The 24308-nt window shown below is 37.5% G+C and overlaps 2 protein-coding genes and 1 long non-coding RNA gene across 7 annotated transcripts; 1 reads left to right on the top strand and 2 right to left on the bottom strand.

Annotated features, from left to right (window-relative positions):
- Positions 1-81: 81 nt before the first annotated feature.
- LOC130545847 (flavin reductase (NADPH)-like) lies at positions 82-3633 on the top strand. 3 transcript variants are annotated; one of them, XM_057320696.1, is made up of 5 exons: positions 82-216; positions 1158-1312; positions 1896-2097; positions 2183-2347; positions 2473-3633. In XM_057320696.1, the coding sequence occupies exons 2-5, from the start codon at positions 1178-1180 to the stop codon at positions 2628-2630; spliced, it is 660 nt and encodes a 219-aa protein (XP_057176679.1). In that variant the 5' UTR covers positions 82-216; positions 1158-1177; the 3' UTR covers positions 2631-3633. The 3 variants fall into 3 exon arrangements, with proteins under 3 accessions (XP_057176679.1, XP_057176669.1, XP_057176687.1); XM_057320686.1 differs by lacking the exon at positions 82-216 and adding an exon at positions 634-755; XM_057320704.1 differs by lacking the exon at positions 82-216 and adding an exon at positions 672-777.
- Positions 3634-6321: 2688 nt separating this feature from the next.
- LOC130550073 (long-chain-fatty-acid--CoA ligase ACSBG2-like) lies at positions 6322-18856 on the bottom strand. 2 transcript variants are annotated; one of them, XM_057327423.1, is made up of 15 exons: positions 18814-18856; positions 17607-17687; positions 17129-17217; positions 16203-16480; positions 15466-15554; positions 15230-15350; positions 14826-14906; positions 13891-14040; positions 13655-13822; positions 13315-13496; positions 12992-13225; positions 12689-12906; positions 11651-11790; positions 8403-8646; positions 6322-8106 (listed from the first exon to the last, which is right to left on the bottom strand). In XM_057327423.1, the coding sequence occupies exons 1-15, from the start codon at positions 18822-18824 to the stop codon at positions 8030-8032; spliced, it is 2163 nt and encodes a 720-aa protein (XP_057183406.1). In that variant the 5' UTR covers positions 18825-18856; the 3' UTR covers positions 6322-8029. The 2 variants fall into 2 exon arrangements, with proteins under 2 accessions (XP_057183406.1, XP_057183412.1); XM_057327429.1 differs by lacking the exon at positions 18814-18856 and adding an exon at positions 18732-18747.
- A 1476-nt stretch (positions 18857-20332) lies between these two features.
- On the bottom strand, positions 20333-21731 carry LOC130550303 (uncharacterized). 2 transcript variants are annotated; one of them, XR_008962388.1, is made up of 3 exons: positions 21618-21731; positions 20973-21063; positions 20333-20532 (listed from the first exon to the last, which is right to left on the bottom strand). It is a non-coding gene; the product is annotated as an uncharacterized LOC130550303 (long non-coding RNA). The 2 variants fall into 2 exon arrangements; XR_008962389.1 differs by lacking the exon at positions 21618-21731 and adding an exon at positions 21135-21577.
- Between the last annotated feature and the right edge of the window lie 2577 nt (positions 21732-24308).

Genomic DNA, 24308 nt, shown 5'->3' with positions numbered 1-24308 from the left:
TTCGCGACCAGGACAGATGCGCGCGACGACTTATTCACCGTAAACAAGGCTCGGACCGTTAATGTGATTGTAATGCGCCACGGGGACCAAAGCGGACCTGAAAGTCAACCTCTGTTGATTACGTGTATTATTGTGGGACTGTCGTAGATGTTTTATTTCCTCAAAATCGGCCGAATAAGGTGCAGTGGTCACGAACTGAGGAAACGCAGGAGTGAGGTGAGAAAAGACATGGGGAGAATGCGGTGCACGTGACGCGAAGCGCATGGTCGTGTTGCCTAGACACAGTACACAAGTGGTACTCACGTGACTCGAACATCATTTATTATGCTCATTTTACTATTACGCTTAATGTTCTACATTTTACTTTTAATCGAACTAAGCCATGATCATGCTAACGCGTATGCCACCAGTCAGTGGGTCAGCATAATAGAATAGAATTAAAGCTAGCCGCATACAATCACAAAACAATACCAATTGTATTACTTGAAGTTAATAAAACATCGATGGGTTGTCTTAACAGTACCTCAAAGTGTATGGAAAATATAGTTTATATTATTGCAACATTTTAAAGCCAAGCATTTTTACCACGCGTTTGGGTTTGTACAATAGATCTATGGTTTGTACAGTATAACAACTGATTTCATCTGGGCATGCGCACAAGAGTCCAGTAGGTTTAACCGCAACTGTCTTGAGGACAGCAGATGTTTACAGTTTGTTGCGACTTTGGTGCGAGTGGCAAGGAAAGGATTTTTAGGGTATGTTGGTGTTAGCTTTATGGTATGCTATACGACAAATGTTTGCATGAGAGCTTTGCATGTTAAAATAAAGGTTAAGATGATTTTTTACAAATTGCATAAGTTATGTCACTGATCGACGCATGCTCGTGCGTTTCCTGGTTTGCCTTTTGTATAATACAGTACGCAAATGTTATATAATTCAATATTCCATCGTTTGGCATTTTGGTTATGCAGTGCATTTTTAAAAACGTACCTGTTTATGAAACGCGTTATAATTGCAATTCGTTCATATAGACACGATATGACGTTGCGTAAGTTTGTGATGTAATTTAGTTTGATAACTTTTCCGGATCATGGTTACATATCATAACTTCTATCTCAAGAAGTGTTTTTTACTCTTTTGTTTTAATGTCTCGTCAGGAATAAAAGTAGTGTCCAAGATGAAGATTGCAGTTCTCGGAGCGACGGGTCAGACGGGACAGGAGCTCGTGCATCAGGCTCTACAGCAGGGACACACAGTCACAGCAATCGTCAGAAACCCTGCAAAACTCACTGTTACACATGACAACCTGAAGGTACGACTGAGCTCAAAACTTTCTGAATGTTCTCTTTATAGTGTTCATGAATATGTTTATGCATAACTGTTGGACACACAAATTCAACTAAACCTCATCATTACAAACTGAACTCAACTTTTACATGTCGAGATTAGAATAGTTTGAGTGTAGTGGATTAAAAGGTTAAAATAATTACCCATAAAAATGTTATGAATGAATAAATAATAAAAATAGTTTTATGCCACAGAAGTGAAAATATACGCTTATTTGTGTCTTACCTTTATTCTGTTTTGCATTAGAACAGCTTGAAATGAGAATGAATCATATTTTAGGTTCATGGAGTGCTGAAGGTCATACGAGTCACAATGATTGCATAAAATTGTAAAGTGTTACATTTACTGGTTGATATCACATGATGTGTTTGGTCCACAGTGTTGTGCATTTAAGAATGAAAGATTTTCTTTGAGTTATACGCAGACAGCAAAGTAATTAGATTAACACCATGGCTTCCTACTTGTGTCATATTAAAAGTGTTACAGTATGCTACGGACATGTCAGAAGCCTCCTCTGTCTTGTTTAATTGCATGAACTCATGTGACAGGTGGTTGAAGGAGACGTTTTTGCTGAAGACAGTCTGAAACCTCACTTCAAAGGTCAGGATGCGGTCTTCTCCTGTCTTGGCTTTCCAATTTCATTTTTCTATGGAGTCACTGGCTACACGCAGTCCATGACGGCAGCCATAAACGCCATGCGCGAAGTCAAAGTTAATCGTATCATCACCATGACATCGTGGTACACTGACCGTAAGCGCTGTTTTTTAAACCAAAGCATTTTTAAGATTATGATGTGTCTTATATAATATTTGGATTCCTGTGGCACACTTTTCAGCTAATTCGGGCACCAATGCTTCTTATCTTATCCGCTTCATGTTGCTGCCCATGATAAGAAGTGTTCTGAGCAACATGAATGAAATGGAAAGCTTTCTGAAGCAGACGGATGACATCAACTGGACTGTTGTCAGGCCCCCTGGTCTCAAGAATATACCCACAACAGGTGAGCATCCTGAGATTTGAATGCGTGTGAAGCAGCAACGTCCAATTATTGTTTTGCGGTACTAATTAAAGTTTGCCTTTTTCACAAAACCTACTTCTATATTTATGTTCTCTTTGTTATGAAAGCCAATGAGTTTTTAACTCATGAAGGTTACTATGTTCCCGATGAAAATGGTCTTCCTATCGGGCAGTCGGTGTCAAGAGGAGATGTGGCGCGCTTCATGCTTTCTCTTCTCAACAACAATGCTTGGATGAAGAAGGCTGTTGCTATCATCACCAAATAAATTTGCACTACACTTATGGAGGTATCATTTTATATACATAGCCCTTGCCAAAGAAGAGCTCCTGGTGGTTTATAGTTCACCCAAAAATGAAAATTCTGTCATCATTTACTCACCCTCAGATTTGCTGAACAAAGTAATCAAACAGATCTCATCCCCCATTGGTTCCCATAATATTTAATTTCTCTACTGTGGCAGTAAATGAGATCTGTTTGGTTACGGATATTCTTAAATATCTTACTTTGTGGTCATCAGAACAAAGAAATGTATACTAACAATCTGAGGGTGAGTAATGACGACAGAATTTTCATTTTTGGGTGAACTGTCCCTTTAACTGGCCTTTCCTTTTACTGACATATATTACGACTGCTAACCTTATATCATCAGACTAGATGAATGCCCAAGTAATTTGCCATATGAACTGATTTGTGCTTCTTTTTAAATAGGGACTTTTATTTTGTAATACTGATAGCTGTCATCACGAATGTTCAGATAATACGGTGAAATTAGGAGTCCGTAAACCTGAAAATAGCACATTGATGTAGTATTTAATAATAACTGTATAAACATGTATTCAAAAGCAAATTAATACATATATGAAAATAAAAACACCAATACTTAAATACAAAATAAACGCTAACACTATTATATACTGCCTTTGCTCTTTTCATCATTTTGAGGCAGTCCTACACATTTAAATGTATTGTTTGTTTCTTTTTCAATTCTAACATAAATGAGGTATGATATTGGATTAGATTTTCCACACATTCTATGTCTGGATGTTCTTGGGAACTTATTGTGGATACATTTCACTACTTTATATGTTTTATTATTTGACATCTTTGTCTAAGACTTTTATTGTAAAATTATGAAGGTCTATAATAAAAAGATTGCCTTTATATAACCTGTTTTAAAATATATTGTGTGATCAGTTTGTTCACAATTTACGTCTTTCCCTCACAGTTATGATGTCATATTGTGCCACCAATAAAGTTGAAAAAAAATATTTTTTGTCTCAATCTCATTTATATATATTTTTTATTATATATTATTTATATAGTATTGTTTTTGTAACCAAATAGGCTCTGCGTGAGCTTTCTTATATTTGGTGTTTTAATAACCTTTTATTTTTGGGGACAGTTCCCCAAAAATAACAATTCTTTCATCACTGATTCATGTCGAACCTGTTTGACTTTCTTTCTTCTGGAGAACACAAAATTTCACATTTTTCAAAATATCTTCTCTTGTCTTCCACTTTTCGGGTGAACTGTTCTTTTAAGTGAACTGGAGTTAATACAGCTGGAGTTAACTAGTGTCTTCTGACCACATGAGAGCAGTATTGTGTTGTTTTCTGTAGGGCTGAAATGTCAATGCAAGTCAGTATTCCTGAACCCTCGGGACAGGAGGACAATTGATGTTTAAAATGGTTTCGCATTCCATTGCACAACAAACAGGTATTTCAGAATTTGCATTCTCTCGCTGTCCCCTAAAGGCTTCTAGACGTTTTGCCCCACATTCATGTTTTGTGTTTGTTTTAAGAATGGTATGCAAATTCATTTGTACCATTAAAATGAATAGTTTCAATGACAGTTTGTAAACAATTCAGTTTTAAGAGACGTGAGCACTGTCATTTGAAGAGTTTTGCGTTGGCTTGCCCCTTTACATGGGTATGTGGTAATTCGGTTTACATGAATAGGTCAAACGTCCGTCCAAACCAACATGAGGATTGTAATATTTCAAGGCAAGGTTTTCAAACTGGTCAGTTTGTGTTGCAAGAACCAAAGTCAGTCGACTCACTCTCATGAGGGAGATCTTTAGAGCCAGTCTGAGCGGTTCATGCACCTCATCGGTATGCTGGTATTTTTTTAGCTTCAAGCATTGTTACCATTCGTAGACATAGGACAATGAGAATAACATGTGCATGAAAAATATCAGAAGTTACTTCACTGTATGATGTAATCCATTACATCAGAGTAAATGAAAGCAAATGCTTTATATGTAGCATCTGGATGACAGAGTATAAGGTACAGTAAGGTGCTGATAATAATGCATGAAAATAATGCCGTTTATAATCTTGCGTTGATTATGAATGTATGACGACGAGATTGTGATCTGAGGACTTTGTGTCCTTCACTGAAATGTGCTGCGTTTGGTAATCGGACGCGGGCAATAACCAGACTGTTGAGAAAGAATAAATGAGGTCAAATGTCATGTGTTTTAGTTTTCACCATTGTCACATTTTATGAAAGTATGACTTGCTTAGCTGGGAAAATCTTATTATGTTCAATAATGGTTGTTTGGTTTATAAGATCATGTATGGTTTAGCTCCTCCTCCCTTGGCTGATTTTATTCATTTGAAATCTATTGCAACAAGAGCATTCTAGGCAGCCGATGGCTTAATTCCACATAGGAAAACTTCTTTTGGTCAAGCTGTTTTTTCTTTCAGATCATCCCATCAGTGGAATACCATAGCACGATCCATCAGAGAGTCTACAATATTTAATTAGTTTAAGTATCATTTTAAGAAACCACTTCTGTATAATAAAAAATGTGAACACTGAAGTATACCTTTTAATATTGTTTATCTTTATATTCATATTATCTTTTGTAATATCATGTCTATATATATATATATATTTTTTTTCTTCTGTGTATTATTAACTGAATTTGTTGTTATGTTTAGGTGGATAGCAATTGTTATTGATTTGTTGTATTTTCTTTTTAGTTAGTTGGCCTAAGAACATCTGGCCAATGAAAACTATAGCCTTATGGCTAATTTGCGCACATTTACATCCATGGATGTTTATTAATGTCCATTTTTTCCCATCCAGAGTTGCATAAATTTTTCGGGAGAGTCGGACCGCTGCGCAAAGTCTTCTCCAGCACAACCCAAAGATTCTCAATGGGGTCAAGGTCATCTGGACTCTGTGGTGGCCAATCCATGTGTGATCTCATGCTCCCTGAACCACTCATTCACAGTTTGAGCCCGATGAATCCTGGCATTGTCATCTTGGAATATGCCCGTGCCATCAGGGAAGAAAAAACTCATCGATGGAATAACCTGGTCATTCAGGTAGTCAGCTGACCTCATTCTTTGGGCACAGAACGTTGCCGAACCTAGACCTCCAGTCCAATGGGAGGCTCTTACCTGTTTGCTTCGTTAAATGGTGACTTTTTTTGGACGGGCAGTGTATATACATCTTAAAGGGATAGTTCATCTAAAAATGAAAATTCTGTCATCATTTATTCATCCTCACTTCACAAAGATGACATTTTTCAAAATATCTGCTATTGTGTTGCACAGATGAAAGAGACATGTACAGATTTTGAACAGCATGAGAGTTAATAAATGATGACAGAATTTGTATACCTTTAAATATTGTAATGGGTAGGTATTTTTATTTGACTGAAATAAAGCTGCCATTAAATTCAAGGTGACACTCAAAATCACTGCGTTCTATTGTGTCTATGTAAATAGTACACCTGTTACACAATCTAATCTAAGGCAAAAGGGGAACAAATGCCTTCCTAGCAAAACAACAGTTCATTAAGACTAAATTCAATTTTTTAAGATCAAGATTTGAAAAGAATGCGTCACAAGACACCCAACTACACACTGAACACAAAACTTTTTATCTATTATGATTACATCTCAACATAAAGATTTGTAGTTTCCATAAAAACATGAACAACATGCAAGGAAGGTGATTGGTCGACCAGGATCGAGCTCGAAAAAATAAAACGACAGGCGAAACGCTGGTTGGAGCATAGTATACTGTAAATGTTTAATTTTCACGTTCAATAACTTTTGATTGCATTTCTAGCGAGAAATTTGTAACCATAATGCTGCCAGCTTTTTTTTTTTTTACAAAAAAAGCGCTCGGAAACATTTACTTGTCCTAAAAACGCCAAGTGAGAACACGCCATTTTATTGATTTTTTACAGATTTTTGAAATACGGTAATAAACTTCAAATTACAGAACAGAAGAAGACTGCAATTTTTTAAAACATGAAAAACAACTGACGGAAAATTACCGCTTTTTTACAGGATTTTTTTTACAGTGTGGCCCTACAATTGTACAAAATATAGAAAACACTAAACCTGGTTAAAGTATTTATTTAACACAATTATTTGGAATGTTTCAAGGTCCATCAAGGAATGTTTCATTCTATTCTTTTTTGCAAAAAATTGCATAGAAACACGAAAAAGCTGACTAGTTTTACCAGATTTTAATATTTTGTCTTGTTTTTGACTATACATAAGTCTCGTGTCAGTAAGCTTTGCTCATGTGTTGTTTTTTTGCCAAACCTTCTTCATTCTTACGCAACCTTCAAATGACACTTCAAGCACAACTACACAACACGCATACAAAATCTATAATAATCTATCTAAATAAAGGGCGACGACGTCAATTGTCCTTGGGCGGACATCACTTTTGGCCTCTATTGTATGTACTGTATCTGAACGACTGTACGTCTGTGTTACTCTCAATAATTGAACAGTACAACAGTGGCATTTGCAGTTTCACGTTACATCAGACAGTTTCAATTATTATGAAAGGAGAACGCCAAACACAGCAGGTTATTCTCAATGGAACGGTCTACAAAACACCCTTTTATGGAGGGATGATGTTTCTTGCCGAAACCTGCTCGTGTTACTTCAAAACGGGTTCAGAAAGACAATATAAACAACAATGATGGGGCGGATAATTGCATGTAATGCGCTTTAAGTGCCATGGTTTGTTTTGTGGGAACCCACAGGCAGAAAGCAAGAGGTTTCCTGCACCTGCTCGCATTATTTACCTTCTTTCTGCATAACAATAAACAGACAAAAAATTGACAATCAAAAGCAGATCATTCTGTTTTAAATATATCCAAATATACATTTTATTCATTTATATATTCCGGCTGACAAGCTCCAATCATAAGTGATGAAACTTGGCGAGACAAATATCGTTCTGTACGGTTAAACTGTACCTGAACCAGAAAGAGCTTTATTGCCAAGTATGTTTGCACATACAAGGAATTTGTTTGGTGACAGGAGCATCCAGTATGAAGTACAAACAATACTGTGTATTAATGCGTGTTGCGAGCAGCAATATAAACCCTGTACAGACCTGAAAACAGTCAATGCTTTCCTCAGATTAACAGTAATATGCAAAATCATCTCATATATATAAGTATTGTACTTCTAATGATCGATCGAGATTACAAAGGTATGCGTTACTGGAATCACAGTTTCTATCATTCAGTGTGATCAGCAGCAGATGCCGAATTGGCGGGCTTGTGTCCTGAAGTCTATCAGAAGCCCTGGAGTGAGCGAAATCTACAGAGACGGCATCCCGGTGTTGTCATCTTTAACAAGTTTAATAGTTTAGTTCCTTTCAAATGTCTCTCTTGTGTTATTCTCCATAGAATTTGTTGATTTCGTCCTGATACATTTTAGTGACGACAGGCCTCTTCAGCTTCATGGTTGGACCTGAGAGGAATAGAAATAAATTTTATAGCACACTTCTGACTGATAAAAATCATTATAAATGCTTTAGATGCTTTAAAGCGCTTCACATGTTGAAATGGAAAGCATGTACATAGGTCACGGATGCATCAGTATGTCAACATACCTGACCCCATTATGAGGTCAGGAATGCAGTCAGACATGTTTGTTCCAGGCGTCTTGGAGTCTTTGATCTAAACTATTTGACACGCTAAAGTGAGCGCTCCGACTGACAGATATTTCTAACACACACATTACAGTCTTCCGTAAAAACAACTCACCGAGTTCTCCCCCGGATACGGAGAAGTCTCGTGAAAGGATGGTCCACTTCTGGACTCTCTGGGCGTTGGATGTGGCTCTGGCGTTCACGCGGTCCATGCCCTCCTGGATGCCTTTGTAAATGGCTGGCTCTTTTTTGTTAATGATCTCCGAGACTTTGCTAGCGGTGACGCCATGCTGCCGGCAGAATTCCACAGCCAGCGGGGTCAGTTCATCCGTGGGCTCGCCATTCTCATCAACATTACACTGAAAGTCAATTGTTGTTATCGTTAAATAAAACTAAAAGTATTCAAACATATCTGTTCAAATGAACTCAAAATATGACCCTAAATATTGTCTGACAATCTTAAACTAAACATACAGAAAAGTTGCCTTAGCAATAAGCTGAAAAAGGTTTGTGCTGAGCAGATTTGGGTAAGTTACTCTCAAAAAGTAATTAATTACTAGTTACTAATTACATATTCAATAGTGTAATTAGATTACTGTACAAATTACTCTCTCCAAAAAGTATTTAGTTACTTATTACCAGAGGTGGACAGTAACGAAGTAAATTTGCCTGAGTACTGTACTTAAGTACACTTTTTGAGTATCTGTACTTTACTTGAGTATTATTTTTTCTGAGTACTTGTACTTTAACTTGACTACATTTGAAAGACAAATATCATACTTTTTACTCCACTACATTTATAAAAAGGTCCAAAAGTAGAAAATGGTTTCTATGCAGCGGGGTTTCCTGTGTGCGCAATTTATCTGGCTTGCGATCTGCCAGGACCTTTTACTGTTGCCAAGTATTTCAGTTTTTCTAAGCTCGCGGTTTTCCGGCAAGCTTTGAATGGCCATTTGGCAGATGTTTTTAACGCAAATCTGGCAACTCTGGGATCTTCCCCGCTAAACTAATGTAAACGTAGGCGCTGCTACATCGTTGATAGCGCTCTGAAAAGGCAAATAGAACATTAAAAGAGGAAAAAGGCACATGTTAAAGTGTGGTGTAATCATCTGTGGGTTACGATCAGTCAAAGATCGTTGAAACATTGTCATGAAAATGATCGGCATAACGGCTAAACGGTAAATAAGCATCACATACACCTTGAGCTACACGTGCGTGTTAACTTCTGATCTGCTGCTATATCATTTAAAGCGATTTGGAAAATGAATGATGTTTTTACAGAAGTAACTATAGTTGAAGTATTCCTGTTGAAATAAAAACAATAGAACCCTGCCCAAAATACAACATAAAATGTAATGGATTTAATGGTTATAAATGGGAATTGTACTATGGTACTTGTTGTCTACTTGTATGTGATGGATTCTATTGCTGGGATGGTAAATCCTATTGGTATAAAACCCAAAACACACTACAAAGAGGAATTTAATTTAAAAATCTCATTCTAATTAAAAAATTCATTGTTTTTTTTCAGCAGGGATGGTATTTGCATTAAAACCACAGTATCCACAAATTTACCATTTTCTAAATATAGGAACCATACTCCAATTAATAATCTTTAGTAAAACCACAGCAACTAAACATACCATAGTTTCATTATATTCATTATTATACTAGCTATAGTTTATGTTTGTAGTTAAATTATGGTAATAAGTCCAACAAACACATGGCTTCTACACTTTACTATTTACAAGAACCTTACTACTTACTGGTAAATTGCTGCTAAAACTGGTAAAGGGAATATACAAAATAAAAGAACACTGCTCATAAATACATATAGGCCTAGGGGGCTAATGAGGATATTAGGCTAAATGATCATACAGGATTATATCTAAACTAAACATATTTGTGCTAAACATATAAAGCTCTTAAAGGAGTTGCTCACTGCAAAATTTGCCCCCATTGACTTTCCATAGTAGGAATAAAAACTACTATGGAAAGTCAATGGGGGCAAATTTTGAAGTGAACTACTCCTTTAATACCACTGATTCTGTGAGCTACTCTGTGTTTTCAGTAGGTTGCTTCAGAGGCATAAGGTATACCACAATAAAACAATGCACAACTGACATAAAGGAAATTTACTTTTAATACTTGAGTACTTTTAAAAGCACGTACTTCTGTACTTTTACTCAAGTAAGAATCTGTCTTTACAACTTTTACTTGTAGTGGAGTAATATTTGACCAGTAGTATCTGTACTTTCACTCAAGTAAGGAAGTTGTGTACTTCGTCCACCTCTGCTTATTACTAATTACTTTCTATATCCTATATCAACCTTGATTAGTTAAGTGATTCAAGGATAGGCATGAAACGGCTCTTTCAATTCATTCAAATAAATAATATTAAACTACATAAAGTAGTATTATTAACTCACCAAAGTATTACAAATGTGAGAATTATACATTAAAGCACAGATTTTAAAGTTAGACTCTGAATGTTGATGTCAATTCCACTATTACGCACACATATATTACACAAAGTAAAAAAGTAACTGTAATTAAATTACAAAAAAATAAGAGTAATCCCTTACTTTAGTTTTTCAAGGGAAAAGTAATTAAATTACAGTAATACTTAGTAAATAGTTACACCCAACACTGGTGCTGAGGCACAAAATGAACAAATAAAAAAAGAATACAACTGAAATGAGAATTAATTAAACCTACATAGCAACATTAAAAATAATTGACAAAGTATTAATGACAAAAAAAACATAACATAAAAAAGAGAAAAAGGCCAATTCAAAATATGAATAAAAGAAAAATAACTCGAGTCAGAATCAGACCACACAATATTTCGTCCATTACACGATACGCACCGTGTCAGATTTTGAAACACGACACGTTGCTTTCAGATCAGTCGTCGCTTGCCATCTGTAACGATGTGTGTGACATCATTAAGAAAGCGGGACCAGCAACTGAGCGTAAATGTGAAGCGGTGTGTTTGATACTGGATCTCTTGTCATCAGAAAAGCCCAAATGCCACAGATCCACAAACTTGACCTTCATTGCATAATTCCACCTAGCAGCACTGATACATCTTTTTTCGTTTCGACAGGTTTGGAAGCTGTGTACGGAAGAGCTTCGGTCTTCCTATTGGTCAATGTCACAGATGTGACATCTTTCATTCACTTTGACGAACTATAACGAAATGAAATGATCGATTCTTGCGTCTCGATGCCCATTGTCATTTACAAATGACCATGACACCTCATCAAACGGATCGTGTAAAAATTCTGATATTGTGCATTTTGAACCCGACATAAATGAAAACGGAGTTGTTGTTTTTTTGTGTGTACTGTGTAGCATTACCTTAAGTGTGAGAAGCATGGACAAAAACTTCTTTTTGTCCCCAACTAACATGGCATTGCTGATGATTGACACTTCCTCCTTTATAGCGTCCTCAGTGGGGACTGGTGGTATGTTTTCACCGCCAGCAGTGATGATTATTTCTGTGAAGAGAGTCAGGCACATTTCACACTTCTTATATTAGATTGTTTCCTCCTCATGTGAAGAAAAAAGAACTCATTATTGAACAAACTTGAATTATTGAATTAGAATTCAAATTAATGTAGTTACTTCATGAAATACTCTCTTATTATGTAAGGGATAATGTACAGGCAGCCGGTTGCTGTCGCAGAAATAAGGCCCGACAGTGCGATCATCTTGTGTCTGCTTGTACATTATCCGGCTTATTACACGGCTACTTGCCACATGAGGAAAACTGGACATGAAATGTGAATTATTAGCTCATTTTTACCGAATGCAGACCTTCCGCGAGGAAAAGCTGTTTACTTTCAGTTTTAAGGTTAGAAACTACATTCAAATGTCACGAATAGGCAATTTGGTTTAATCATTTGTAAATATAATGTCATATATGTTATTAAAAGACATATTTATATTTAATTTGTCAAACTGTCAAAATGATTTTACCGTGTGTTTAGTTTTGAGCGGTTTTTATCTGGGAATAACAAACCTGAAAATGTCGCGACTGGCCAATCAGAACGAAGCATTCCAACGAGCCGTGTGATCATTTGAAATATTTCTTTTGCCCTATTTTGGTCTGTGAATGTCAATGTGTTTATCTGTGCAGAATATTAAACACGACAATTCTGTCTCTGTAATTAAATGGAGAAATTTGTTCATTTTTATTATGACTCAATTCAGCCTATATTTTACTCTTTATGATCACTATAGAACGTGAATTTACGTTTTTTTTTTTCATCCAAATAATCCTCAAAATGGAGATTTCTAGGCCATAGCCTGTCCACACAAAAAGTACAAACGTAACAACTTTCAATAAAAGCGAAGTTGTGCAATAGATGATGTATCCCGATTTGTATGTCCTACCTTTAATCCTGCCCGTGATGTACAGAAAGCCATTGTTGTCGTGTTTGCCGAGATCTCCCGAGTGCAGCCATCCCTCCGCATCCAAAGCCTCTTCCGTCTTCTCCAGCATGTTGAGGTATCCCATGAACACGTGTCTGCCCCAGAAACAGATCTCTCCATTCCCGTCAGCGTCCTCTTTATCTAGTTTGGTTTTGCAGCCTATCATCACCTTACCACAGCTGGAGGACACCGCAACAGAACATCACAAAACGCTCGCCGAAATGATCCGTCCCTACGAAGGAGACATGCATCATCAACGCTTACCTCATGATCCGGTAGTCCTGAATCCAGGAGAGGGTGTGAGGTCCCGAGCTCTCGCTCATGCCGTACAGCTCGAAGATGGGAATGTACAGGCTCATGAAATACTCCAGCGTGTCTTTGGTGATGGGAGCTGCACCCGTGAAGCAGGCCCGACAGCGGTCCAGACCCAGAGCTTTCCGAACGTTCTTGTAAACCAGGTTATTTGCCATCGTGAAACCCCAGGGCACGGAGGAATCACTGTTACAGACCATAAAACAAGCTCCGTGTCATTCTCAGACGATTCAAGATGTAATTCAACATGCTTTTTGGTTTGTTTCTGAACGCACCCGTTCATGGCACTGTAGCTCGACGTAAGACCTACTCCCTTGGCCCAGTCGCCGATCTTCTTCTTCATCATGGATGACTTGGCACCGACGGCTTTCATCGCTTCTTGCATTTTTTCCCAGACTCGAGGAACTCCCAAGAAACTCGTGGGACGCACCTCTTTCAGAGTGTTACCTAGAGAGCCCTGTGGCAAATATAACCGAGACACTTCCTGGTTAACAACAGCCATCTAGAATGAGTAGACTGTAAAAAATGAGTTTACACAAATATCAAATATTCTCATAGTTTACTCAGTGAATATCACAAGAGCACGAAACAACAGTACACAAAAAGCTTGTTAACCTTAAGGGCATCCGGCTCGGCAAAATTGGTCGTGGCTGCGAACCTCATGCAGATCCACATGTCACTCATCTGGGCCGCCACGTGACTCAGAGGCAGATAGCTCACCACCGCCTCCCCACCCATCCTCTGTCGGGTCATGGCACCCGCCGCACTGGCCGTCCATGTGATCTGGACCGAACAGGGACATCAGCAGCCTTGAACACATGGAGAATATTCAGTCGATTCATGATACTCACGTTGTCGTGGCTGAGCATGACCCCTTTGGGGTTGCCTGTGGTCCCTGACGTGTAGATGAGCGTGCAGCACTGGTTAGATTTCAGACTGTCGATCACCGCGTCAAGTTCTGCATCCGGGACGTCTTTGCCCATCTTCATGAATTCAGCCCACTGAGAAAGCACCGGAGATGAACAAGAGCTGTGTGAAACCAGTTTCTCTAAACGCACTTGGATACTCAAATACTCAATACTCAAATATTTGGCCAAATTGGCCAAACCTGTACACACACGCACGCACGCATACACCCTGTGACACATACATTCTGTAAGTTCCTTGTTTGAGAACAGTAATTGTGAAAATATCCTGAGACCAGCATGAAAGAACATCCTAAGCGTTGTTATATAAGAAAAAAGCAAACATTTTTAACATGCACGGCTGCACGCAGCTAAAGAAAACCTTTTGGTTTAGGTTATGAAAATGTTGCTTTGGAATATAAACATTACACCAGTGGTTCTCAAACTGGGGGACGTGGCCCCCTGGGGGGGCCCAAGATGGATCCAGGGGGCCACAGATTTTGTGGCATTTTATGAAATATAGAAATTTATCATAGATTTTATGCAATCAAACATCAGAAAAATGACACGACCAACCAAAAGAATTGAGGTTCCAGCATTGTATAACTGAATAAGTTTTAGGTTTAATTAAAATTCTAAGTTTAAGATTATATATCTTTATATGGGGGGCCGCAAAGCAATGCACTCTACACAAAGGGGGCCTTACAACGAAAAAGTTTGAGAACCACTGCATTACACCAACCGTGTAAGAATGACGTTTGATCACCAACGATTTTATAACATTTTAAAAACATTGATAGTGACATGTTTATGAAATGCTTTCACTGCAAGAACGTTTTGTGTTAGCTGGACAGTGGACAGCTGTAGTTTTACAGGCTTACCGTAAACACATCTGCTAACTTCTGCTCCAGATCACCCTTGTACTGAACGATGGCCTTCAGATGTGGTAGCTGATCTCTGATCTGCGGAAAGAAAAGAATCATTTATTTGACGATATATTGTATTACTAACTATTGAAGGCAAACATCCGCTGGCGTGTTCCTTGGAAATCAGCGACAGGCATCTCAGTTTACTGTACTCTTACTACGGCAAAATTAATCTATAAAATCAATAAACAGTTGAAGCTCATCGTTTCACCTCTCGATAAAATATGTGTACACACTATACACTACTAGACAGTACGGTTTACGTGTCTGCGTCTTAAAACCTTTTTTTCTTTAAATGCTTACAGTAAATGTTTCAACTTGGTTTAATAGACAAAGATATAAACAGGGTTTCAAACGACCTGGAGGATTTTGATCAGCTGTTTGTGGTTTTCGACCACCAGAACATTAGCTTCACAGTTTTCAGCGACATACTGGCATGCTTCTGGACTGTTGGTTGTGTAGATTCCGGTGGCGAGTCCCCTTTGAAAACAATAGATGTGATTCAGCAACATCAGATCGTGCATTGTGTATCATTTCCTCATTCTTTGGCTTCACCTTTGACTAATATTTAAACACGTTCATTCTCAATCCATACCCTGCCAGGATGCATCCAACGTCGGCTATAAACCATTCAGGGGAATTGAAGCCCAGGATACCGACTCCATGGAATCGCTTCAGGCCGAGCTAGAGGAGAGATGATGCGTGACCAATGAATGAACGACAATTCACCACCTGCGCTCGTTCGGATCATTCCCAAGACAATAAAACTATAGATATCGTAGGATCTGAATTTCTTAAAAGCAACCTGTTTGTGTGAAGATGATGAAATTCTGACTTGAGAGTACAGACATACATTTAATTCCTTTTTTATTATTATTCCTTATTCTGCTATATATTTACGTTATTAGTTATAGATTATATTCATTTCTATCTAGGTATTATATTCTACATTACATTCATTCTTAATGCTGTATTCTACATTCTGTTGGATGCTGCATTTGTATTGTCTTCACATGCAAGTAGATATGAGTTTGCAGTGATCCGTGGATTATATATATACACTGTGAGTGTTAATTTGACCCTTTTTAACACTGGCGATTTCGCTGTGCACCAATGATTTGAGTCATGTCAGTCAAAGAGAAGCTTTTACACAAAATAGATATTTGAATAAAATACAGATTGAACAAACAGACCTCGTGCATACATTATTTATACGCTAAAGGTGTCAAGCATGATCCAAACTACGTATCAAATGTCTTTCATTCACAGCACAAAGGAGATTTGCTCAAGAAAAACCTTGACATGAAATAAAAAAGGTGTGTTAACTCATACCTTCAAGAAGCTTTTGGCAGCTGCTCTGGAATTCTGATAGTATTCCTTAAAGGTCAGGGTGACCCACATTCCATTTCTCTTTTCACGAAGGGCAGGAAAGTCTCCGTACTTCTCCACCGTAGCCTTAAACATCTGATGAATGGTCATCGAAGGTTCCGAGCCCGGTCCGGACGTCTCCATCCTCAGTTTGACGGCTTTGTCACTGGCTGTGCTCCACAGGTCCTGGGCTGGAGCGAGACGTTCGTCTCCAACCACCAACGGTATGGACACATCGTCTCCTTTATGATCGGGACAACAAGGACATACAGAAGACATGACCAGCGATTAGAAGAGCGCGCCGAAGCTTCCGTATGATGTGTATGCAAGAACAGATCAGTCCATCTGAACACCTCGCCTCTGTCTGTCCGGTCACAGACTGACAAAAAAAAACAAGGAACTCGCTGCTTAACAAGACAACACCTGAGGTCAGGTTACTAACAATGCACACCTTCTCGTCAATCAGGTTTTACATGTGATGAACCGACAGCACACACAAACAGATTACAATTTCTTGCAGCTATCAGTGTTTGTATAAGCGGGAAATGTTCATATGTTGTGGTTACAGTACGGTACTGAAATATTTGTCGTGCATTGTTTATCAGTTTACTGACCTAGCTCTTGCTCTTGAATTGAATTTGGTTTTTGAATAGAAAAATTGCAGAAATTATATACATTTCCAGAAATGGATGCACATCAGAAATACATGCAGAACCAAACAATTTGGACAGACATGGCCAACAATGTAAGGCCCAATCGAAATTTACCAGGTAATGCATTTGTAAAATGAAAAGCCTATTATAGTTTGCCAGCATTTTCATCGAATTTATGCAAAGTACTTCATTTTTAATACGCAAAAATGTTGTGGTTACTTCTGAATAGACAGTTACCTGCGTTACTTGTTATTATAGAGGACGAACATTTTCCATTCGGCTGAATTTGGGATCCATTGAGTGGTACAGTGTTATATTCTTCACAACTGACGAAAAAGAATACATCAAATGAGACAATGATCACTTAATCCAGGGGTTCTCCCCCATGGTATTCAACAATATTCAAAGCCCCCCACCCTCCCTCCCACTCACAAAAACGCTCAATTCTTACGCAGTAAAATATTTTAAAGCTCGTCATTAACTGGCAAAATGTTTAGTCATCATAAAATGGCCAAATAATTGAAAATATCTTGGTTTTTAGCATTTTAAAAATGTATTTCAATGCTCATTTTAAATTATAAGTCATCTTGAGGCCACGTTAAAAGTCAGCTGGGGCCCCCCTGTGGGCCACGACCCCCCTGACTTCACTGAATCCATAAAATATATTAAAACAAGAGCGAAATGATTTATATTTTGCTTGATAAAATCTACATACCCTTCGGTAGATTTGTTAATGGCTGGCATTTCCTTGGAGTCGCAAGATGGTACAAAACCGTTGGCTGACATTGTCTGGAATCTTAAGACAGCAACGAATAAAAATGATGAATTTATAGAACACCACAAATCTCAGCTCTTGAAATACCCCTCTGTATTCAATAAAATAAATAACTGTAAAAAAAATATATATATAATTGTATGTACAACTAAGATGTCTTAAACTTAGTCAAAACTAACCAAAGCTTTCCACTTTATCACCAGTGGTTTCTTTTATATGCCCCCCAGCTCTTGCAAAATATTAAGCAAAATGTGCCAACAGATAGAGATGATGAAAGCAAGCGTGTGTCTGTCTGACAAGACAAACCTTTCACCTACATTAGGAAATGCAATTTACGACTATATGGGTTTATACAGTACAGCCATATGAGCAAATACACTCAAAGCCATATTTACACCAGAAACATTTTCCTAGGGTTTAGTAGTTTTTTACACAGTTTACACAATTACGCCATCTAGAGCATGTCTAATGTAATTGTCAAAACGTTTTATTATAGCAGGCTTAATTTATGCTTTCTTTTGATGCTTTCCTGCTGTATTTAAATACATTTAACCATTAACCACATGCCAGACATAACATAAATCACGAAACAGAGTTCGTGGTTTGACCGTACTATTGGAAATTACAAAATGACAAAGTTCATCACCATTTCAAAACCAGTATGGCCACATCATGACCTGTGTCCAGATGAGTTTCTCCACAGATGGTACAGAAGAGACATTTTACTTTGAGACTCACACAAATGCATTTCATTTAGCTATAAAATAAATACGTATTTGTAAAACGTTTGTTTGATGCTCTTAAGAATCCTGACAGACCTAATCGTATTTTGGACAGGAGAATAAAATGATAACACTTTGGAGAACACACATTATACATTGTTAAGTTATAAATATACATGCAATTTCAGAAGATATGTTTTAACTGCAGGTGAAGCAAACTATTTTTGAATTTTCCCAACATATACAACGTTATCTCAACTCAAATATTAGAGCAACATTCATTATATTCAGTATTTACGCAAGTTTCGTCACGCGCATCATAATGAACGTCGCAGTTACTCACGTGCACGCGGAGGTGTTGTTCTGTCAGTCGGTGTTTTGTTGTTTTTGTGTAGTTGCAGAATCAGATGCAACACAAATCTCACCTTACACACATCACGTCACAGGTGCAGTGAGGAGCTGCAAACATACAAGTGAAATACAATTCATATGACCAACATTATCATGTGACCACGCGGAGCAGGTGATAAAACAAGTTGAGCTGATAGGATGGGATATGTGATTATCAATGTTTATTCAAATTGCTGCCTTAAATTCTTAAGTATAATAAAAATAGCCTGCAAGTCATTTCAACTTGTGATCCTTTACCACAGTGATGATTTGCTGTATCTTATAAAATAAAAAAGTTACAAGTGATAATTTACTGGAAAAAAACTGTCATTGTTTATTTACCCTCATGTCATTCAGAACCTGTATATGACTGTCTTCGGTGGAACACAATAGAAGATATTTTTTTCCATACAACGGAGGGGTTGTTTGGTCACCAACATTCTCTAAAATATCTTCTTTTGTGTTCCTACAGCAGAGAGAAAGTCACACAGGTTTGGAATAACATGAATGAAAGAATTTGAGCATTTGTGTGCATATCATGTAAATATTTTCGGGATTGATATTTCAGTAGGATTTGCATTCTGGAATAATTTCCTCCTTCGTTTGCATTTAGTTGCATTTGAAATGCTTTCACAAACAGAATGTTTGCTCATCGGCAGATTTTCTTTCGTGAAAGAAGACGAGACCTAAAGCTATAAAGCAAACTGCACACTAACAGCATAACAAACATCATGAAAGAGGTTATGATACATGAAGCGTCAGACGTGATAAGATAAAGAATAATTCATCATTGATAAAGGCATTGTGAACATTCACCTTTTCCAATCCTTCAGCAATTATAAATCCATAACATATCTCTAACAAAATAACCATTACATGTTTTACAACTGTGGTTGAACCCGACTGATAAACTTTTATTGGTATACATGTGCTCTAAGTGTTGATATGGCCGGAAAAATATGAAATACTCCATGTTGTTTGTTTCACTCTTCTAGGATTTTGATCTTCCTGTATTACAAACTAAACAAACCCAGTCAATGATGCTCTCACTGTACACATCTAACGTTTCAGTAAACAGGATGAAAGTCCACTTACTATAAACACTCAAGGTGACGTATAAAAACATGCATACGACCGCCAAGGTCGTGTGATCACACCACCGGTCACACTGAAACACATTTACTGGATGACCTTAACTGAGGTCGAAATGGTTTAATAACCTCTAGATATATGCATTAAATACACTATACTGTACATTTCATATGCTTATATGATCTAAACGATTTTTTATGACAATTTACTGTTTACTAACTTTTTAACCATCTCACACACATTTTAAAGACGCACCAAGACAATATTTTTCATATAAAAAGCAATGCATTGAACACGTTTGATAACCACTGGTTAATCATTTTTAACACTGTTGTGCAAAATGCCCACATCAATCTTGTAGAACTCGCTGGGACAGTTTTATAGTGATGATAGTAAACAAATTAACCCAACCCAACCCGACTAACAAGAGGTTAGCAAAAAGCAAACTGACATCAACTCGAGACAGCAAACTTCAATAAAAAGTTTTAATTAAGAAAACAATATTTTTTACAGCATATATATTGTTAATTGTTAAGCATATAACTTGACAGCCTTCTGTTTCCAATTTGTCATTCGGTTGCATTCCAATACTTTTATCCTGGTGGCCGCCCTCCCATGGATGTGGTAGACAGACTGTGAGCCATTTCTGCCATCATTAATCACTGTCAAATAAAATAACGCTGTCAATTATAATAACAGTATGAATTAAAGGGATAGTTCAGCAAAAATGAAAATTCGGTCATCATTTACTCACCCTCATGTTGTTCCCAACCTGTATAAATTGCTTTATTCTGCTGAACACAAAGCCAAAGGAGGATATTTTGAAGAATGTTAGCAATTTTCTCACAATCTAAATGGTATTAAAGGTGCCCTAGAACTAAATTCTTCAAAATGTCCAATTTTGTGTTAAACAGCACAAAAACCATTTAAAACAATATTTTTTCTACTTTGGTAGTGAATGATGTCCCAGAACTGAAAATGACTAACATTCTTCTAAATATCCTTCGTTGTGTTCAACAGAACAACAGATCATTTTTGGGTGTCCCATAGTATTCCATGCTTTTGTGAAATAGCAAATATACTTCTGATAGAATGAACTCACCAATTCTGTATCCTTCGGCGACCCGTGGCTCTCGGGCCGCATGTGGCTCTTCTGCCCCCCTGCTGCGGCTCCTTGCAGTCTTTATAAGGCCCTGTTTGGTAATAAGATGCATTTTGGTCGATGGATCACAAGTGGACGAAAGAGTCACATACATATTTATACCTGCTGCTGTAATCCGTCTATTTTGTCCCCTTTTGTCCATGGCTGGGTAAATGTATTTGCTTTTTCAGATATTTCATTCGAATAGACGAAATAAATGCATGCAATGTACATATGAGCGGCGAGCGCGAGCGAAGATGAAAGAAAAAACATACAGAGAGCGCTGTATGTGTGTGTTCGAGATGGAATTGTGAGCTTTTTGTCTAACAAAAGTTCACAGAAAACAGCTGAAGTCTAACTAAAGCAGCGCGTGCAACACCGCGACGCTACTCTCCTATTGCCAGGCAACACTCCCACTTCTTGCCAGGGACAAAAATGCATAAATTGCTTAAATGTGCCTAAGAATTCATTGATACAATATGTTAAATTGTTCTCTGATATCTAAATAGAAGGTATGTGTCTTTATTAAGTGCCAAAATGATCCAGAAACGGTTTAACATGTTTAACCCCAGGATTTGTCCCTAGAATGAAAATGTCTGTTATTACCTTCATCGGAACGTTGGGGGCGTATACATCCCGACTGTAACGTCACATTCGTTGTTTGTTTAGATTGGCCTGTTTTTCAGCGGTCTTTCGCATGCACACGATTAACACAAGAAGGAGGAAACAATAGTGTTTGAGGCACACGATATGTCATTTCCATGTACACACCTTTTATTATTCATCTATGCCTACAATTCCATGCTATGGCACCTTTAACATCTAAATACAAAAATTGCACTATATTGCCACCTAGTGGTGCAACTGGGTAACTACTACCTTACATGCATAACCTGTGTTATGGTCATTTAAAGGTTACTTACATATATTTTGCGACTCCAGACAAATTGTATTTATGAGGCCTAACTAACTGGCTGAAAGGAAATACATTGCTATTAGCTGGTGGCAAAATAGAAATCTTACTGCTATGTGTTGTTGTTATTATTATTATGTGTAAAAGCATTCACTTAATGCAAAATATGCTTAATAAACCACCTGGAGGCTGCATTTATTAGATATTATTTACTAGAATAATCTTGATTGTTCTATAAACACCATGCACTGTGCTGTTTTTTTTTACCTTTTTTGTGTTTTTCAGTTTTTCTCCTGTAAAGCTGCTTTGGAACAATGCACATTGTGAAAAGCGCTTTATAAATTAAAATTGAATTGAACTGAGTAATATTTACATACACAAATGTAATAAACAAATGATAATAGTTGGACTGATATGACACATTGTTATGTTATGTTTCGGGTCAAGCTGACGGCGTCCCTCCAGCTGACCTCTCCTGGGTGAAGGACGACACCGAGCAGCGAGTTCTAAAATCAGACCGCATGTGCTTCCAGAACCTCCAGGCTACTGTGCCAACTCCACATCTCTTCTATTCGGGTCGCATCTTTGTGTGGCGGCCTGTTGGAGTTTGGAAATACTTACTGAAGTGTCCTCGAGGAAAAGAATGTGAAGGTCAAGGAAAGAATGCCTGGATTCCAGCCGCTGGAAAACGTCTGTTCTCTGCTAGTGGAGATTGGCCTGACTGAGAATAAGCCGAGACTTTTCATTGCTTTATTGCCAACTGTCAGGAACGGGGAGGGAAGAACAGACAAAAAGACTTTTATTTAAATAATAATCCTCGATGGGGAAACGGGAACTGATCAAAAGAGGCAGAATCATGACATCTAACAGTCAAGTTATGTGTACTGCAAAATTGTATTGTTTCATATTTTTGTCTCTTTTCCAGTATTATCTCAAAAATGTAAATCAAGACACTAATATTTGATCTCAAGTAAATGTGTCATGATTCAAGAATTTTAAATGTTCAGTCAATTTACTGGACTACATAGGCAGGATAAAAACATGGGGAAATCTTTAGTTTTATAGTTTGCATTCGTTTACGACTGCAATAATAATTAAATGTTGCATTTTATCCTTACAAGAAAATGGCTGAAAAATATTACAAACTGCGACTGTGTGGATTCACCCATGTCCTGAACTGTGCAGAATGGAGTGGCGATACGATGTACAGGATCAGGGGCATCACATACATGGGCATAAAAGCATTAGATAGAGACATTTGACATGAGCGTCTACTTTAAACCTATCACTATATGATGTCTTAAATGACATGTTTATCTTATTTATGTGTTATCTCTCTTTATCTATCTGTAAAATTGTTACAGTATGTATACCTGAAATTGTTTATTAAATTAACCTATACAGGAAAGTATATTTGTAAAGAAATTCACTGAAAACATGAAACTCAAAATAAACACCAAAAACGTCCCTGAAGTCCCCCGATGTAGTGCATGTTTTTAGACACGAGATGGGGCTGTTTCTCCATAATCTAAGACTAAATAAAAAAGGTATCTTGTGTTAAAACTATAGACCGTATAAAATAAGGACGACGCGCTCCCATTAACTTTTGATTCAAGAACATCACAAACATACATACATACATACATAGAGGATCACAACATGTTCAATGTTATATTTATAAAGGCAGTAAAGACTGTACTGCATCCAGCCACCAGGGGGCGATCAAAGAACCCGCAGCTTCACCTGTCAGGTCGCGTGAGGAACACCCGATTAAAACAATATACATTTCCGGAAAGCTCGGATTGTAATTTTTTTCTTTATTGTTATTACTTAACTCTATTTCCAATAAGTAGCACAACGAGATTGACCAATATTAGCGAAAATACTTTCAACAGCAACACAGCAGCCGGAAAAGTGTAAGGTAAGTTAAGTGATATCAAGATGGTGTGAATTTCCGTGCTGTTTTTCTTTTATATAAACCTAGCAATTCGTAAAACCAATCACAATCCACGTGCATGCAAGTAAAAGACCATTCGAACTTGAGTATACAAATATTAAAGTTGGGTTATTGTTGTCAGCTGACTTTGAATTGTGCCGTGGAGGCCTACTGCCTGCAATACTGTATATTTACGGTATTACCGTCTTGTGTACAGATCACAATACACCCAAACTATTATTTTAATAAACAAAACTACATCTAACACATAAATATATAAAGACATAGCGCCGGAGACTCGCTATTGGCTGTGGGTTTGCATAATTAATGAGGTAGGTCTGTTTGTGTGGCTGTTTTTAACAGTCGTTTGTAACTATAATTATGTTTTAAGTTCCGGTTTGTATTATGTGTTATCTTGAGAATTGATTCATGTGTCAAATTCACACTG

Source organism: Triplophysa rosa, linkage group LG2 (assembly GCF_024868665.1).
Source record: "Triplophysa rosa linkage group LG2, Trosa_1v2, whole genome shotgun sequence".
NCBI classification, from domain to species: domain Eukaryota; kingdom Metazoa; phylum Chordata; class Actinopteri; order Cypriniformes; family Nemacheilidae; genus Triplophysa; species Triplophysa rosa.
Note: the sequence above shows the minus strand (reverse complement) of the source record. Positions and strands in the feature narration are given on the sequence as shown.